The 18522-nt window shown below is 44.6% G+C and overlaps 1 protein-coding gene across 2 annotated transcripts in view; it reads left to right on the top strand.

Annotated features, from left to right (window-relative positions):
* The window catches only part of ASPSCR1 (ASPSCR1 tether for SLC2A4, UBX domain containing), an 82357-nt gene that overhangs the window by 6523 nt on the left and 57312 nt on the right, over positions 1 to 18522 (top strand). For both annotated transcript variants that reach the window (XM_067547125.1, XM_067547124.1), the window contains exon 4: positions 5975 to 6075. In XM_067547125.1, coding sequence (XP_067403226.1) covers positions 5975 to 6075 — 101 coding nt within the window. The remainder of the gene's footprint in view (positions 1 to 5974; positions 6076 to 18522) is intronic.

Below are 18522 nucleotides of genomic sequence, written 5' to 3'. Positions count from 1 at the left end.
AGGTGGCTGAGGCCTATATGGAGGTTTGTGCATGGGAGGAGATGTGGTTTCCTCTGACACATTTGGCAGTGGCCGGTGGTCACTTCTGGAGGCTGGATTTGATAAATCACTGATTTTGTTCAGCAAATCAGATGTATGGGAAGTAGATCCCAGACCAATTATCCATTCCATCATCATTTGTTTGTAAGAACCCTTTGCCTCTCTTAAGGCCTTGTATACACTCAAAAAGAAAGTTGACAAAACATATGTCAACTTACAGCCACTGCAGTAATTATTGCGGTGGCTGATGTCCACACTGCCCTCCTTGAGTTGGTGGAGTGCATCTTCACCAGGAGCACTTCCACTGACCGAAATGGGGCAGTTTCAGCTGAGAAACCAGGCTCTCAGCTCCCTGCCAGGAACCCCACAGGCTGGCTCCGAGGGGGACTGTCCCTCTTCTTCTCTCCCCCCCCCCCCCTTCCCTATTCCTGCCAGGAGCCAGCCATGGGCTTCTCCTATCCCCATTCTCCATCAGGAGCCGAGGGAAGCTGCCAGGGACTTCCCGTCTCACTGTTCTCAGGAGGAAGCAGCCCATGGCTTCTCTGCCATGAGGAGTGGGGTCCAGCTGCCCTGGTTTCTCCCCCCTTCCCCCACCTCCCTGCCAGGAGCCAGACAGCCTTATCAATTTCATGGCTGTGCCTGTCTCCAGTCTTCTAGGGCTTCTCTGCTCCCTGTCAGGGAGCAGGTTCCAGCAGCCCCTGGCTTCTCTGGTTCCAGGTTTCTTGCTGGGCTTTCAGCCTGGAACTCCAGCGGAGTGGTGACATTGACAAGAATGACAGCCCACCCCTGATGTGAGGGGATGCAGGGTCTACATTGGCAGTGTGTTGCCCTAGCTATGCCAACAAATGACAACCCCACCACTGATGTAAGGGGATGCAGGGTCTACACTGGCAGTGTGTTGCCCTAGCTATGCCAGCAAAAGCCCTGCACATCTTGTTGAGGTGGTTTTATTTTGTCAGTGGGAGTGATTGCAGTGTGTACACCAGCACTGGTTTTTTGACAAACTCTCTAGTGTAGACCAGGCCTTAAACGTATCTATAGAGCAGTGCCCACTGGATTCCTCTATGATGAGAGGTGAGGATGGAAGGCACTGTTACAAAGAGCTAACCTAGTGATACAGCCATCATTTTTTTCATGCCCATTTGTGAACTTAGCAACTAATTGGCACTGTTCTCTGTAATATTTTGTATGCAGCCTAGGGTTTTTTAAAAGACTTTTTAATTGACTGAATATGACTTTTGTGACATTTTTAGCTTTGAACTGTTGCCCAAAAAATGATATAATTGCCAATTTGAATTTCTGGGCAAAATTCTTATAGCATGGTGATGTCAACTGTCAGCACACTCTGTAGCTGAGAATAATCTGGCAAAGAAGAAAACAGAAGACTGTTAGTGATGGGATGAAACTTCTTAGCTCCTGTGTAGTGGCTGATAATGCTCACTGTTTCTTCTATACAGGGAGGTTCCTGTCTCTTAGCAGTACTCCAAGGGTGCAAGACCTGAGGTAGATAGCAAACACGCCACCAAGGAATCATTGTAGATTGTTACACTTTTTAGTATCTCCTCTATTTTAAACCCTCTTTTGAAAAGGAAAATATGGTAAAGTTTTTGGTTTGACTGTCTTCTCTGTCTCCTTCTAGCTGCTCAGACACTGTGGGATAGTGGGGATAGATATGAAGAAAGCATTTGTTGATGTTCTGTGCTCATGACCTTTTGAGGTTGCTGACCTTCTCTGACTTCTTAGGTAATGTTGGTTTTTATGGGGCTGGTGAAAACCATGGTTCACTAGAAATCATGGGATACCGCCCTGTGGGGATTGTCTCTGCTCAGAGAGCTGTTAGGTAACAATGCAGCCAAATTGGCAAATCATCAAAGAGCTGTTTGTGTTAAGTTAGAAGGCCACTTGCCATCCAAAAAGTGGTGACTACAACCAGAGGCAACTTACTCGTCCTGCCTCAGTCTGCTACTTATTGAAAGGGGTGAACTGACTAAGAACAAAAGGGAAGTTTGGAACCAGTGATCATAAGCTACTTTAATTCAGCAGAAGTGAGTTCATAGAACACTGTTATAAAGAGATCAGATTTTTAGGGATAAATCTAGTGAGTAGGGTCCAGTAGAAAGAGGTGTTAAAAGTGGAAATAGCTTGGGTTGGTTTGTGAAGGGAAAAACTTTTTTTCCTGTTAGATTTTTCAGGAATTTCAAATACTACTTCCAAGTAGCATCTGCATAGTCCTACTTATTGGAGATGCCTCAGAGGTTTGAAGAGCTTTTATAAAGCAATACCTGTTGGAGCTGCATGGTCACCCTTCATGGCATGAATGTTCAGAACAGAGATTATAAAAGGGCAGTGCAGCTACAATTGCCTCTGCTCCTTCCTTTCTGTAGCCATCTGCAGATGTTAAAGACCTTATTTCTGTACCCAGAGCAATTTCTGAGGTTTTTTACTCAAACATCCTTAATTTGTAGTGTAGTGGAGTTAACTAGTTAGGAAGCTGTCTAGGTAGTTGCATGTTGCACACACAGTCTTTCTTCTGAACTGAGGGTTTTCTTTCATTTCGGTCATGGCTGATCAGACCTTCAAGGACGTAAATAAGAGTGGATTGAAGTGATGTGTGTGGTCCTTCCATGGTCCCACAGATGGATGTGCTCAGTTGCTGTTTATTCTGCCTGAGGGAAGCCCATTCCCCAAATTGATGCTCAGTCTGTGCCTGCACCAGAAGGCTGTGGAGGGCCATAGTCATTCTTACCGAGGAGGCCTTGTGACCCCAGTTATTTGTTCTGATACTGGATCAGCCTTCTGTTCCTGTGATTGGAAAAAGGTGGTTGCCTTTGCTTTTTGTGTCATTAGTGCCAAAGAAAATGGTGCCAGATAGTCATCAGACCCTGACCTGCACAGAGTAAATTTTCTGGTATCAAGGCCTAATTGGCCTTGAGAAATGAGCCCTTAGTCCCAAGGCCAGTTTAGATTTCTAAGGGCCATGTTGGTCTGGGTCCTTTATCAGTGTTGAGAACTTGGGTGTTTAAGAAATGTGGTACTAAGTAGGCACCTTATGAGTTCATGACCACCAGGCTCGGTTATTGCAACTCATTTTATTTAGCAATGAAGCCCCATGCTTTGTAAAAGCTTCAACTAGTTAAAAAGACCAAACAAAACTGAATAACAGCCTAGTAACACAAGTCATCCAGAACTCTGCACTGTCTCTTCTTTGTATACAGAATCCAGTCAGGGCCATCCATAGGGGGGTACGGGGCCTGGGGCAAAGCACACTGTGTAGGCTCTCTGCCCGGCTCCACTGGCATACCCTGGGTCTCCAGTGCCTGGGGACCAAGCCTGCATTTGAGTCCCCCACCCCCCAGGACTTGTACGCCCTCCGCCCCTCTCCCTCGCGCGCAAGTCAGGAAAGGTCCCTGGCTCCCACAAGACGGCGCTGCCCCCCAGCTGCCCCAGGGAGGTGGGGTGTCTGTATCTACTGTGGGAGGGGATGACATGCTGCTTACCTCCTCTCGTGTGGGGCGGCACCCCCCTTCCCCCAGTTACCTGCTGCACAGCGCCTGGCTCTCCTGCTCCAGCCCGGTGCCAGCTGGGACGTGGCAGCCTCACCCCCTGGGCCAGCCCTTCATGATGCATGGTCAGGACTGGAAGCGCAGAAGACTTGGAGGAGCAGCTGACTGCACCCCCTGCCCCTGTTGTGTGTTGTGAAGGGCCTGGCCCCCTTGGCACGTGACTGCCCAGCTCCAGCCAGGTCCCAGCGCAAAGTTGGGACCTTAGTGGCAGCTGCCCACCTATACAGAAGGCTCTTGATTTCCAGGAACCATTTGAAAATGCAGCCTTGTTTGTTTAGATGTGGATTGAATAGTGCCCTGGGAACTCGGTACTGTCTCATGTGAGTTAATCTGCATGTTGTATGTTGGTACAGATACAGAGCAGAGAACTGGGAGATGGGAGTTCCAGTTCTTGTTCTGCTCCCCACTCGCTGTGAGGCTTTGAGTGAATCACTTAACATATTTGGGCCTGAGTTCATCTACCTGTAAAACGGGGGTGATAATATTGACCTCACCTTTGTAAAGCACTTTGAGAACCCCAGAGAAGAGGCACTAGAGACAAAGTATTGTTCACTTGATTATAAATAATTATCCTTCCAGACTTGTGCTTAGAAACTTTTTTCCCATAAATCAATTTATAGGAACGCTAACTTTGTCCATGGAAATCTTTCTATGACCTGGCTCACAGTCATTAGCCCAGATTATATCTCCCTGATCTGCCTGTTGAGGGTCCTCCATAAATGGATCTCAGCCCTCCATTTGATTGGGGCTTTGGGTGCCTCTGTAATACTATCTTCTCCCTGGATCCTGTGCAGTCCGGGTTCAGCACAGTGCAGCGTTAGGTGGGCAGGAGAAACTTGCAGAAGTTAATAACAAAAATCATAGGGTTTAATGTGCCCCAAGGGACCTAGGGGAAGCCCTGGCTAGAAGTTCCAGAAGGGTAGCTGTGTTAGTCTGTATACAGCAAAAATGACGAGAGTCCTATAGCACCTTAAAGACTAACAAATTTCTGCGGACTTATAAGCTTATGCCTGCAGAAATTTGTTAGTCTTTAAGGTGCTACAGGACTCTTGTTTTTTCATGACTAGAAGGAATCCCTACCCACATGACTCCATTAGAACAATTCTAACAGCAACCCAGGGGCTGCGGGAGCCAGAATTTCAGGGGAACAGAACCTTTGCTTGAACGGTTCTAGAATTAGTCATGTTTTGGGGCAGCTTTTCCATGAAGCAAACTGTGCCCCTCAATGGAAAGATGTGGGGGATTCTCCTCAAGGATTTCTTAGTGGAATTACTTTGCAAATAATCTCCTTTTGAGGCTTTCACTGCAGGAGAGGAAGATTTAGGCCACCGTGACCAGTCAAGTCTCATCGTGTCTGCCCATGCATTGGTGTGAGGAAATTTAGCTTGTGTGCCCCTGAATAAAAATCTCACTACATGGTGCTGTCAATCTGTGCAGCCTTGGGACACTGTACAGGCCATGTCAGTGCTAGAGTCAGATAAAAAGAATGGGCTCACCTGACACTATTCAAATGGAAAGAATCAAAGCTAGCTGGCTCTGCTGGCTGGGGCATTGGAAACAGAATGGTTAGTTTCACTTTGTGGGCCTTATTGACTAAAATCATGTTTGTATTAGGTTTCCAACAACGCAGGGGAAGGTTTAAATCCCAGTGATGCCCAATAAAAGAAGTTTACATATGATTTTTAAAAAGTTAAACATTTCTCTTCATACTACGGTTTCTAAAAATTCACTTTTAAAACCATCCTTAGGTATCCATGCATCTTCAAACTGCTTTCTGCTGGTCTTGTGGGAGTGTTGAAAACATCAAGAGAATTCCATCTTTGTGGCCACTCCTTCACAGAATCATTCATAACTCATTTCTGCTGTGGGGATAGCTGTTTTAGTCACCCCCCCTCCCCAATATTACATTTGGGGGCTGGAGTTACAAACTGTTCATTACAGCCTTGTATCTGCGGAGAGAACCTGGAACCAAGAACAGACTAAGATGGTATCCGGATATTCTCAAATCACTTCTTTGGAATTCAAGTTTTGAAGTTCAGAATTACACTGATGGCTGCCAGTCAGGAACATAAATAAAACACAGGACTGGAAGTCAGGACTCCAAGGTTCTAGTCAGCTCTGCCACTGAGTCATTTTATCTGATCTTGGGCAAGTCATTTTGCCTCTCCTTTTTCTCCCCACTAACTGTAAATTGGAAATGATATTGATATGTACCTCCTGGGGCTTGTGAGGTTTAATTCTTTAAGGTTTGTAAGGTGCTTGGTTCAGCCTTGGATAGGAGATCCTAGAGATGAAGTACACACACACAAAAATTGTGAAGAAACCAAATTTCCTCCAAATCCTTAATTAATTCAGTGGATTTTCCCCTCTAGGTTCAGATTGCATTGCAGTTGGACAGTGGTTTCCGGTTAAAAGATACCTTTCATTCTGGCCAGACACTGTGGGAACTTCTCAACCATTTTACGCAAACCAGGTAAGCAATGAGGCATATAGAAGGGAAAGGGCTTGTTTTTATGGACACTTCCAACAATCAGCTGAAGAAGGAAGGACAGCTACCATTTATAGACATTGTCAAAAGACACTTGGAGATTTCTAGAAATTATATGTATTTGATTGTGCTCCCCTCTCCCTTATATTCTGCTCATATCTTTTTTTGTTTACATTGATTCATAATTAGACCAGGGATAAAAAAGAGAATGTAATTTCTTGCTTCAGAACATAAAGCAATCACTAACTCCCTGAGGCTGGGAATAAACTTCCCCATGGACATGTTACTGTATGTGTTCATTATGGGGACTTACACTGAAGTATTGACCACTGCCAGTGGTAGAGGTGTAGATTAGATGGACCACTGGTGTGTCTGCCCTGGCAGTTCCATGTGTTGTGTTGTGGAGTTCTTCCTTGGACAAACTGCTGGTTTCCTCTGGACACTTCGGGGGAAGCCTGGAGCTGTCAAGTACAGGCTAAAGTGGCATTTTCAAACCATTGATTAGGTCCTGTTTAAAGAGAATGATTTCATGCCTGTTCCTGCTGTTTTGCTCTAGCTAAAAAGTACTTCATAAATATTTCTAAGGATTAAAAAGTTTCTGTAGTTTGCCTCCACTTTGCTACAATCTCCATTCTGTGCTTCCTTCTATCTTTAGTTGACTCAAGAACAATAGCAGCATTTTTTTAAAAATGTCAAACTAATAAACTCTGCTCCAAGACTAGTCTGCTCTTTGATTTTTGTTGTTGTTTGTGGCTTTGGAAGGCTGAGCCTCTTGAAGCTGAGGCAAATGCTGCAAATTCTGCCAGGAGCAGTATGGAAGATTTCAGTTTCTGCTTTTTTAGCAGGATTTACTTTTGCTAATGTGCTGTTTCTCCTGGCCTTTTCTGCCTAGCTCATTCTTTCACTGCCTCAGTTCCCACTTTCTGCCTGGTGCTCTGGGCTTTTTCTAACTTGATGGGAGAACTTTTGCTTCTGGTGCATTTGAAGATCTTGCACCATGGTGCAGATGCTGTGCTGCAGTGTTGTGTAACTGGAAGCTGATTTGAGTACTGAAGCAATTTAAATACCCATCTAAAAAAGGAAGTGATTCAGTATCATGCGAAACCCTCCAAAGGCTCCCAGAGCTCTGACACTAGGACTTCTAGTCATAGCATGCATATGAACATCTCAATCCATGTCAGCAGTGTATGATCAACATTATTAATTTCATGTGATATCTCATGCATAAAGTCTCTATGGGAATATGATTTAAGGACTTAGGGGCAAAAGGGAAGGCAGCTCCTTTCCTTCTCCCCTTCCCCCCCATTCTTCAGAACTGGGTGCTCTAGGAACTTGTATGCAGGTTTCTCCAGTGCTTTAAAAGCTATGAGACCAAAACTAAAGTCCCTTTTATAGTGGGACCAAGTGAGTAGTTCAAACATGTGGTGCAGGAAATTGAGGCAGTTCCTGCCATGGACTGAATTACTATTGGTTTCCGAATTAGTATATTTACTAAAGCTGCAGATGGACGGTAAAGTGTCCCCTATAAGCAGATGTGAACTTAGAGCAGTACATACTGTAGCTCAGGCATGTTGGTTGTAGGGCTGCAGAGACAGTGCTCAAATGCAGCATTATTTTTCAGAGCAGAACATCACCTCATGCCTGGGACTGTTAGAGGGCAGCATCATTCCTTTGCCAGCTAGTGGCTGGGGCTATTGAAAAACTCAAGTTTGATTGTTTCTCTTCTACCCTTGGAATATGCTGCCTTTGCTAGGGCCCAAGAAACTACATAGCACACACTAGCCCTGAAGAGCTTGCCTTTGGCATCATTTTCAAGCTGCACAGGTTCTGAGGGGAAGCAATCTTTGCTTCTTATGTCTCTCCTTTTGATACATGAGAAGAAAGTTGTTTGGGTTAGCGAAATGCACAATCCAAAAATGGTCCCTTTAACTCCTTTCAGACGAAGGAGAAAAGAAAGCAAAGATGTTTGATACTAAAACAGCTGCCTGAGGACCTTTCCCAGAAGACAAGAAAGCAGGCATGCTGGTGACTGCAGAGGCGTTACTGTTAAGATAAGCTACAGCAAATTGAATAGCTCCAGTAACCCAAAACATCCATTCTAAAGATAACATACATGTAGGAGTCTTACTTCTGGGCCTTAGCTCCTTCATGTGAGACTTGGAGATCTCCTGTAGCTCTTTGTTTTGTTTTTTAAATTGTAAGAGCAAGTACCTAGGTAATGTGTGAGCCAGATTCCCTTGTGGTAATCATACGCCAAGACTTCCTGAGTTTAAATTTTCCCCTCTGAACAGTCTAACATCGCAGAGACACTTGCATCATCCTGGTAATGGGTGACCGCCAGGACTTTCTGCTCTTGTTAGTCTAGGGACTATCCATAATTAGAAGTGGACTTCCAAATACCACCTATTCATGTTGTGACCACAGATGTATGTAATTGGGAATGAAGAATCCATGGACATGGCCTTCACACCCAGGGAATTTAGTCCCTCCAGGAACAGCAGTTGCACATAAATGTTCTGGAGATGAAGACAATCCTGTCCTCCTTAAGGACCTTTGGAGACCTAAGAGGCGGTCCTGGTTCAAACAGATAATTAAGCCCTCTTACCTTGCATAAACAAGCAGAGAGGCACTGGAAGCCACATGGATGTATAAACCTGCATCCCTCAAAGGATTCATTATTATCATGTATCTGAAGTGAATATGACTGTTGGATCAACTGCAGTTGATCCATGTTAACTCCTCATGAATAATTTCTGGATCAGGAATTGGCAGGCTAGAGCTTCCAGTGAGGGACACCAAAGGTGAATCTCTTTACTACTCATTTGAACAAGCAGCTGTCAGTCTTCATCCCATGGCATTGAGTATAGACCATATTAGCATTGTAGAAAGAGGCTCCTCTGACTTTCCACTAGTCTCTGGTAGTCAAGGTCTTGATAAATCTTAGGAGAGACTGAGGTTCAGTGGATTTTTAACATAATTTTCTGTACAGATATGGTTCTCACTACTGTAGCAAATGGTCAGTGCAGACCCAATCAGGGTAAGAGTCTGGCCTCAGATTATCATTGAGAACCAGGACACTTTTCTCCATCCTAACCAGTAGCCTGTCCCTGAGTGTCTGGCTCCTTCAGGGTAAACATCTGGTGTGGGGTACCTGAGCAGGTGGCTTGTGTCCTCTTAACCTCTGAAAAGTCAGTTATCAGAAGGATTTATGGGTAAAATTTTCAAGTGTCTTAAGTGCTTTATGTTCCAGTGACTTTCAGTGGGACATGGACTCCTAGACATTTCTGAAAATGTTCCATACAATTCTAAGTGGAAAAGGCTTGTGGTGTGATACAGTCAGGCCCAAGGGGGAGCCCTGCACAGAAGTGCTGACCAACGGTCACCTGCCCGAGTCCAACCTAAAGACTAACTCCATCTAGGTACTACTAGCAGCTATTTTGTCCTGTTGTGGACCAGTTGAAGATAGACTGTTGTCAGATTCGTCCAGGCTTTGGTACTTTAGGAACTCCCCTGTATTGTGAGAAATTAATGTCCGGAGGAAGCTCATGAAAGCTTAATTTGAACCACTCAGTTCCTGTGGATTTAAGTTTTTCACAAGGAGGGGGATTTTCCTAGAGCTTCAGGCTCTAGCAACTGGGTCACCTTAGGCCATGTTTTAGAAAGTTAAGATGGTCCAGTAGTTCCTTGCCAACATTCTTTTTGCCTCTAGATGCACCATTGCAGTGAGGCCCTTCCCCGCATACTGTGTCAAAAGTTTCTTGGGTTTTACTTGGAGCATATAAAAGGACAACTATGTCTTGTTTTTTGACATCGGTTTACTTGGCAGCATTGTCAGTAAGGACTGTGTCTACATGGTCATGTCATGAAATAGTCATGGCAAAGCACACTTTGTGTGAGGTAAGGTGGCCACCACTGCTTGCCTCAGGTGTTTTTTCATCCTGTATATATGCAAAGCTGCTGTATGGTCTCAACACATTTACCAAAGTGTCATTGCTTGGGCTGGCCTCTTGGAGGGAATCCTGTTTAGTTTCCATGGTAGGAAGAGGCCAAACTCTCAACACTGAGCAAGTTTTTCTTTTGGGATATTTTATTGTCAGTTGGTCAAATTTTAATTTTTTTCTTTAATTGTTGATTCATCTTCAGGCTTGAATGCTGAGCCTGATTATCATGAGATATTTGTTGTCCTCTCCTATAAAACACTAAGCTCCCTAAGCCTTCTCTGTTCACACTGTTGGTATTGTCCTTAGCAATGTCACTTGTTACAGATTTACTTTTCTTTTTGGACATCCCTTGAGCTTTTGACTCCAACAGTGATAATTGTGCTCACATAGCATCATTAGAAAAGAGAGAATTTCTTGTTTATCTCAGAGATGATGCTCTTGGAACGCTCTTATTGCTCTAACCACCTCCCATCAAAGTCTGGAGGCTTATCTCTTTGGGATGTTTTTCTCTTGTCATCTTGGCTTTGGTTTTTTTAAGGGGTTTTGTAAGAGAGATTTTTTTTGATCACATGTTGATCATATTTGGATCAGCTTGTGTCTTTGAGAACTCTGCCTCAGTGCAGTCAGTCAGAACTGACTAGAATAATTGGAGGGAGTGGAACGTGAGACAGGAGGGGGCCTGTGACCCATCCCGTGCCCAGGGCAGCCACCTGATGATGCCAAGGTCAGGGCAGGCTGTAAACGGAGAGCAGATTCTCCCAGCACTGGTGGGTGACACTGAAGTTAGGCTTCCCAACCAGCCACAAACTGTGCTTCTGATTTCCCCAAACTGGTTATCAAAAAGCCAGTACCCAAATACACACAGCTCCCTTTACTGTATTTCAGCCTCTGGCTCTCAATTAGCACTAAGTCCAGTAAAGAGACTAGTTATTTAAACTCTATGCTCTTTACTAAAAAGGTTGCCTGTGGCCCCAAAGGATCAGCCATAGTACCAGATCAGTATAAGTTTGGATCTTACCCAAACCACCACGCTGCCAGCCAATCCTTTAGTAACTAAAACTGAAGGTTTATTGTAAAAAGAAAGAAATAAACCATAAAAGAAATGTTAAAGGATTAGAGCAGTCAGATACATACAAATGATTAAAAGTCCATATACATCAGGTTTTTAGAAGAATTGTGGAGTTACAGGCTTGTATAGTCCCTCTGGTATACATCCAGTACTTGGATGGGTCTCAGTCCTTTGTTGCACAGCTTCAGTTACAGATGACTTGATCCAGAGGTAGGTAGATGGCTGAAGCTGAATAGGATCAAAGACAAAATGGTTTCCCAGGCCACCGCCTTATATACCCCCTGGCCCTGGCCATGCTGTCTTGTGGAATTTTACAGGAACTAAAATGGAGTTCAGAGTCACATGGGCAAGTCCTGGTGCCTCATCAGGTGTATCTCCAGCTTCTCCCCCTGGGCCCCTTGCACCCGGGGATGTCTTAATGGGCCATTAAGCAGGCTATTGTTCTGCAGCCATCCTGTCTGAGTCATTACCCAGACAGCACCACTTGAAATACAGATACATCAAATATATCTATAACTTCCATTTCACATATCACATATGAATATAAACATCATCATCTTACTTAGCACATTATAACCTTTCTAACAGTACCTGACATGGCATATCCCACATGAATTAATATGATTTTGACATATTGATGTCAAACAATATAACAAATGCTCTCCCCCGCCATCTACCCAGTGTGTCGGGCTGACACATGTTCTATCTCACTACCACTGCTCTCAAGGGTTTAAACACCCCATCCCTCCTAGAGCCGAGGGGGAGGAGGGGTTCCAGTCTTGTGCTAAGGAGCTAAGACCTAGGGGTGTCAGTAGTGCTGTAAGGAAGTTCCATTTTTAACTAAGGGCTTGTTTACACTTACCTCCGAGATTCGGCGGCAGTCGACCAGAGTTATGCAAGCTACGCAAAAAACTTGCGTAACTCCCGTCGACTTCTCTGCTTCTGTTCTGCGCTCTGTCTTCACTGCACCGCAGCACTATGTCACTTGAGAAGGTGGTCTTAATAAGTCGATTTCTGGATCGACTGAGCGGGTCTTCACTGACCACTCAGTCAATCCAGAGAAATCAATCTGACGGCGGCGACTTTGCCGCTGTCAGTGAAGATGTAGCCTAAGGAAGATGTAGCCTAGCCTTTCTGCCTAGTGGGGGAGTCATCTGCGTTCAATGATAAATAACCTCTCTACTGCTTGCTCATACACCACTTGGTATTTCCTCAGTTTAAAATGTGAGCTCTTTCTTGTGTGTTTGGTTTCGTAGAGTGGTCTCATTTGCTGTAGGTTATTATAACATCAATTTAATAGTTTAATGTACATATAGCTCTTTGAAATGTGAAATGCTAAGAATTATTAATCCGTCAGACACAGGTGGGATTTCCTGCCCTCTGCGGGTGAGCTCAGCTGTTTGGATAGACTTTTCGTTAAATTAAAGAAGCAGCAAAGATGCCATATGTGCCTGGGTCATGTAGCAATTTGGACTGGTGGTCTCCTGGCTGAAGTCATTGACTGACTTATGGCTATTTCTCTGCATGGATTGTGGTAGTCATAGGTCAGTTGTCCATTTGTTGGCTTTTGCTGAATCCTTCTTTGGACTTTACCTTTGGAGACGATTCCCTGGAGAGCTCTGCTGCCTGAAGTGCTGGAGGGGAAGTATTCTAAATCCACAGGAATGTCTCTTGGGTCTCCAGTATCCCATCTCTGCTAATTGGGTCTGAAGAAAGTCTGGAAGCTATTGCAGGCTGCTCCTCCTCTCAACGTGCTGCACTCCTTGCACAAGATGTTTACAGGTCCTGTCAGATTACTACATAAGGGAATCTAATCTGCCTGCCGTTCCCCTTCTGAAGAACAGCACATCAAAGAAATAGCAATGTGTTTGATGTGTCTGCTTGCCTCAGTGAATGTACATAATGGATTAGCAGCCACTGAAGGAGGAGCCTGCTGGCTTCCAGCAGTTACACAAAAACAAATTTCTTGGATCTTTGATTTGTCTGCCCTACAGTGACTGGATTGTGGCACGCAGTCGGGCACACCCCACTTCTGGCAGCAGGATTGTGGATACTGTCCCATTCTCTCTCCCATTCCTGCCCGTCTGGCAGCTTCATCTGTGTCTGTAGATTCTTTCACTTAAACAGTATTTGTGGCCCTGATGTTTGTGAAGAACATTTTGTCACGCTGACCCTGTGCTGTTGTTTATTTGCGGTAGTACCCACTATAAAAAGAATGTTCTTTGATCCAAGGAGCTCACAATCTAAGAACAAACAAGTAGACAGAGGTCAGGGGAAGGGGAATAACAATAGATAATATATACAAGTCAAACTTGTTCACTATAAGCTAGGTCTTTTTGATGGGGAGTGGGCACCATCAGGACTCAGTTTCCTTCTCTTCCAAGCTGGTAGTCTGTCATCTGTCCTGGTAGTTAATCACACAAACTCCAAATTGTTTAGGCCACTGGCCAGTTTTCCATTTTAGTCTGCCCTTTTTGGGGGTTAACAAAACAAGTTTCAAAACACAAACTGTACATGGCACGGATGTCAGATGGTCCCTTCTGGAGGTGGTGCAATAATGGTGTAGGATCCCAGAATGCCTGCTCTTAAAGGGCTCAAGACCTGTAACAGGTGCCCCAAGTGCCAGTGCCCTGTTAGTCTTTAGGCTGTACTTAAATGTGGACTTGGTGGGGACTTGGGGAGGTTGTGCCATGCATGGGGGGCTGCGCAGAAGAAGGCATGTAAAAGATTGTGTGGAAATCTGACTGATGGAAGAAGTACGGAGCATTGATGGAGTGGAGGGGAGAGGGGCAACACGAACCATGACAAAGGGGTGATAAGTAGAAAAGAACTTAGTTATGTAGAGCTTTGAAGGTGAAGGTGGTGATAAGAAGGTTAAGTTTGATATATCACATAGGGAAGCCAATGGAGGAGTTAATAGATGGGAGTTGCATGATCAAACCAGGCAAGGAAGATGACGTTTAGTTGCAGCATTTAATAGGGACTGAAGATGAAGTAATATGTATATTTGGGAGGCCAGAGAGGTTATTGCAGTAATTAAGGAGTGATATAGTGAGGGCCTGAATGAAAGATTTGACTCTGGGGATGGAGAGAGAAGGATGAATCCTGGAGGGAAGAAGTGGCAGGATTTGGAATTTGGTATGTGTTGGGTAAGGGAAGAGAGAGGGGTAAAAAAAATCACCAATAGGTTGCAGACCTGATTGAAGTGGAGGGTGGTGGTGGTAACAGTGAAGAAAAAGGAGAGTAGAGAAGGGTTGGGTGGGAAGATAAAAAGTATGACTTTGCCCATGTTAAGTTTCAGATAGGGAGAAGACAACTAAGAGGTGGTGTTGAGAGGCTGTTATGCAGGATTGGATGGAAGGAGATGATTTAATGATTGGGGTAGAGAGTTAGTGAGTCATCAGCATGTAGCAGGTAGTTGAAGCCATGTGAGCTGATCAGATCACCTATAGACCGGGTGAGAAGTGAGAAGAACAAAGGGCCAAAGATGGATCCCTGGGGAAACCCCCACAGAGTGTGGGAGAAGGACCTACTGTGAAAGAGATGCTAAAAGAATGGTCAGAGAGGGAGGAGGAAAACCAGGAGAGGGACAGAATCTTGGAAGCCCAGAAGGCTGCTTGAGACAATCACTCTGAAGGGGGGGAACTTAACAATGAGCGTGTTCATAGCAGCCTTGTTAACTATCTCACTGTTGGTTCCCCTCCCTTCAGCAGAAACATTGGGCTCCTCAAGGGGTTTAGGCAGAACTTTGCAGTATTGGTGGAATGTGAGCAAGGCCCAGCTACGGTTCTTTTAATTCCTGTCTGCCCTGTCCCATGTGATTTCTTTGATCGCAGTCTCCTGAAACAGATCTTTTTTTGGGGGGGACCTTCAGGCTGGAGCTTACCTATCAATACTGGCCTTTGCTCACCCACTGTCCTTGAGAGGTATGTTTGAGAGTGACAGCGCGTTATACATGATTCTAAGTGAGGAATTGAACTCTGGATTCCTTCAGAACTCTGTATGCAACTCTCCCTCTCCACAGAGAAAAATTGGTTGTTGGACCCTAAATCTGAGTTGACTCATGGCAGCCCTATTTTGGATCGTTTATTGGTTATTGATGATGGATAAGAGAGGATTTGGCAGAAGAGCCCTCACCTTTCATAATCTGAGGTCTGGGAACAGAAAGCACGGAAGTTTAAAGGCCTAGCCCTTGCACTGAAATGCTAAAGAGATTGAATGTAACTGTCCCATGCCTTGCTTGGACCATGCAGAGAGCTGAAGTGCTTTTCAGCTAACTCTAGTGGCTTTGTGATAAGTGATGCTTCAAATCCAAATACTTAACTCTAGTATTTGGTTATCTTACTATTAATGCCTGAAACACACAACTGAATTTTCCTCCAAATTGAAATGGTCTCTCTCTAGTGTTCACTCATGATCTGATCAGTTATGTGCAGAGGAAGAGGGCTTGTTGCCAGATCCTGGAACTTCAGTCCACATGCACCAACAACATGCTCACACCTGACTCTAGGAGCCCTCTGCACAATTAATCAGTTATTGTGAAACCTCCAACTTCCCTTTTCCTGGCCAGGTTATCTAGAAGGTAGTGGCATGCAAGCTCCAGAAGCATTTGTTCTCTGCTGTCATCCTGGACCTCTGATGTTGATTTCAGACTAGCCTGCAGGGCAGAAAGTCTTGGTGGTGCTGGTGGATGGTCTCCCTCTGGCCCTGGACAAGAAATCAACCTTTACGCTAAAACTGCTGGATCTCTGTGGCCTTCAACACTGTTGATCATTCCATGCCTGGAAGAGTTCTGCCGCTACATGAACAGTTGGCATAAGCTCTGCTTGTGGAAGAAAAGAGGATTCTAGTAGGGAGGAGAGGTCCATAGTATTTGGAAGTTTCTTAGTATTCATCTGTGATCAACAGACTTGGCTCACATGTTGAACGTGGTGTGGCACCTTGGGGTTGTGCTGGACTTCCTTCCTAGGTGCACAGATTGCCAAAGTGCTGAGGAATGATTTCTTTCATCTTTGCCTGACCAGGAAACTGTCTGTCTCCTCCTCTGGCCTGAGGTCTTTCCCTTGGGACTTATGCTGTCTTCACCTCCATGTGAGGTTATTACAAATCACTGCCTGGGTTGGACCCCGCATATATCAGGAGCCTCATAAACAACAAAGATTGATTTGAATCCCCTCACACCTGTACTACATGTACTTCACTGTCCTTTCAGAACTGAATTAAAGGGCCTGAGCCTCACATACAAAGCCTTTAACAGACTGGGACATGGCTACCTCAGCGTCTGTTTTACCCTCCATGTACCTCCAAGACAGTGGTATGTCACAAAACACAGTAGCTGGAGAGACTTGCATATAATTTACTTGGTCCTGGGGCCAGAGCATTCTCAGTAATGGAATCCTAGCTACAGAATGCCTTGCCAGGAAGGGTCAGAATAAATTCAACCCTGATGGTTTGGATCAAACTCTTTCCTAATAAAGCCTTTCTTCAGGAATGAGCCCAGAAATCAAAGAGAGCAGAATCCCTGAACGTCCAAGTTCACATGTGTTATCTGGGATATGGAACCCCAGCTGCCACAGTTTCTTAATTTTTTATTAACACTTAGATACCAAGCAGATAAGTGCTTTTATAAATATGTTTAGAGAGGTAGATGTGTGGACACTGTTGCAGGGAGTTGCTGATGGGGAGATATTTTGTTTTATTATGAGATTTTGGAAAACCTTTTCACTCCCAAACATAAATGTTGGACCTATTTCAAGCTATCTGTGTTCTGAGGGATTTGATTTCTCCAAATAGCTCTAGAGACAGTTAAGTGTGAATGTTTATATAGCCCTTTAATTAAGTCGGTTAATTCAAACAGAGTTTAATAGCTAGCACTGGGGGAATGGCTGCAGTCAGCTGTGTGTGGAGCACAGAGTGACAAGCTGACTTCAGGGGCTGGCTGCTATCTGTTCAATGATTTCTCTACTATTGTGGATTTCATTAGCTGACTTGCAGGAAAGCAACTTTAGTAAAAGTAGCAAGTGACGTGCAATTGTTCCCCATTGCAATGAGGCAGAGAGGGGAGAGCCAACCCTTTGCAGAGACTTGATCACAGAGTGTTCTGGGGTCAATGAAGTTTGCATGATGAGGAATTTCAGCTGTTTTGCTTTTGATGATTGAGCAGCTGTTGGCATGCAGGTGACACTAGGCAAAGAGAGAGGCTGAACACCTACTGGTAAATAGTGGTACAGATTGCAGTGACACTGCTCTGGAAATTGGTGATACTAGCAATAAACACTACAATATCATGAGGACGAGTCTCATATATACCCAGTATGTTGGTGAAAAATACCCCTGGGGCAGCTCTCTGACCTTTGGTTCCAATATCAAACCCTTCACCTGCTGAGTTATATTGAACATTTTATTTGGAATCCTCCAAAATCTTTAACCTGAGCAAAAGCTTCTGGGAACCCAACTGATCACCTCTCCTACCTGCAACTATCCCAGAAACTCTACCTGCCTGCCACTGGCTATCTCTTCTCCATGCCTGTGCTTGAGAAAATAGCTTTGTTTTCTCTCTAATCACCTGTCATACAACCACATTTTCAGTTTATTTCAGTCTGGGTTTCTCTCCGGCCGTAGCACAGAAGATGCTGCCTGTGGAGTTGAGCTCCTTTTTTCTCTATTTCAGTGCATTCTTTACTGTAATTAACTATTTTATTCTTCAGGGGCCTATAGAGCTCTACAGATATCTCAAGTTTCCTCGTTCTAGGAGACTGTCCCATCTTCGCACTAAGACCCTGTAATTGTGGAGTTTTCTACACTTGCTCCTTATCTTTCTACCTTCTGCATCTTGCTCCTTTTCTATCTTTAGCTCCAACTAGTCCTTCTTTGCATCTTTATCCGTGTCGATACCACTTACGGTGCACATGCACATCATGCATGTGAAATCAGAATTTTTTGGCCAGCAGGGTCTGTTGGAACCAGGCCTATGTCCTTGTGCCCCCTACCTGATGGCATATAGGGCATATTGGCCTTGACCACCTGTGAGTTTCCTCTTCCTGCCTGTGGCAGCAAGATGGAATTTGATGGCTTCCACCTGCTGTCATGCCGCAGCTTCTTTTCAGAACCTGTCAGACAGGAACATTTTCCTGCCTTCCGACAGCTCCTTGTTTTTATTTTAGTCCATTTTAATTTTGATTGGTTTGCTTCAGTTTAGTGTCTTAGTGCTAAATGGCTCTGCTCAAACCCTTGTGCTTCAAGTCCCACCCAAGTGATGGTCTTAGTCTCTTAATGGACAGACATCACTGTTGCCTTTTTTTATTTGGGTGAGGGCTGTATTCCATACATTCCAGTGTGCTGGTCCTTCTCCCACAGAACCTGCCATTTCAGAGATCCTGTGCTAAAACTCTTTCTGTTGGAGCAGGAGGTGTACTGGATTTA

The sequence above is a fragment of the Emydura macquarii genome, unplaced genomic scaffold (assembly GCF_026122565.2).
Source record: "Emydura macquarii macquarii isolate MOO-44397 ecotype Brisbane River unplaced genomic scaffold, CSIRO-AGI_Emac_v2 contig_1230, whole genome shotgun sequence".
Classification (NCBI taxonomy): domain Eukaryota; kingdom Metazoa; phylum Chordata; order Testudines; family Chelidae; genus Emydura; species Emydura macquarii.
This window is presented reverse-complemented; position numbering and strand designations above follow the sequence as displayed.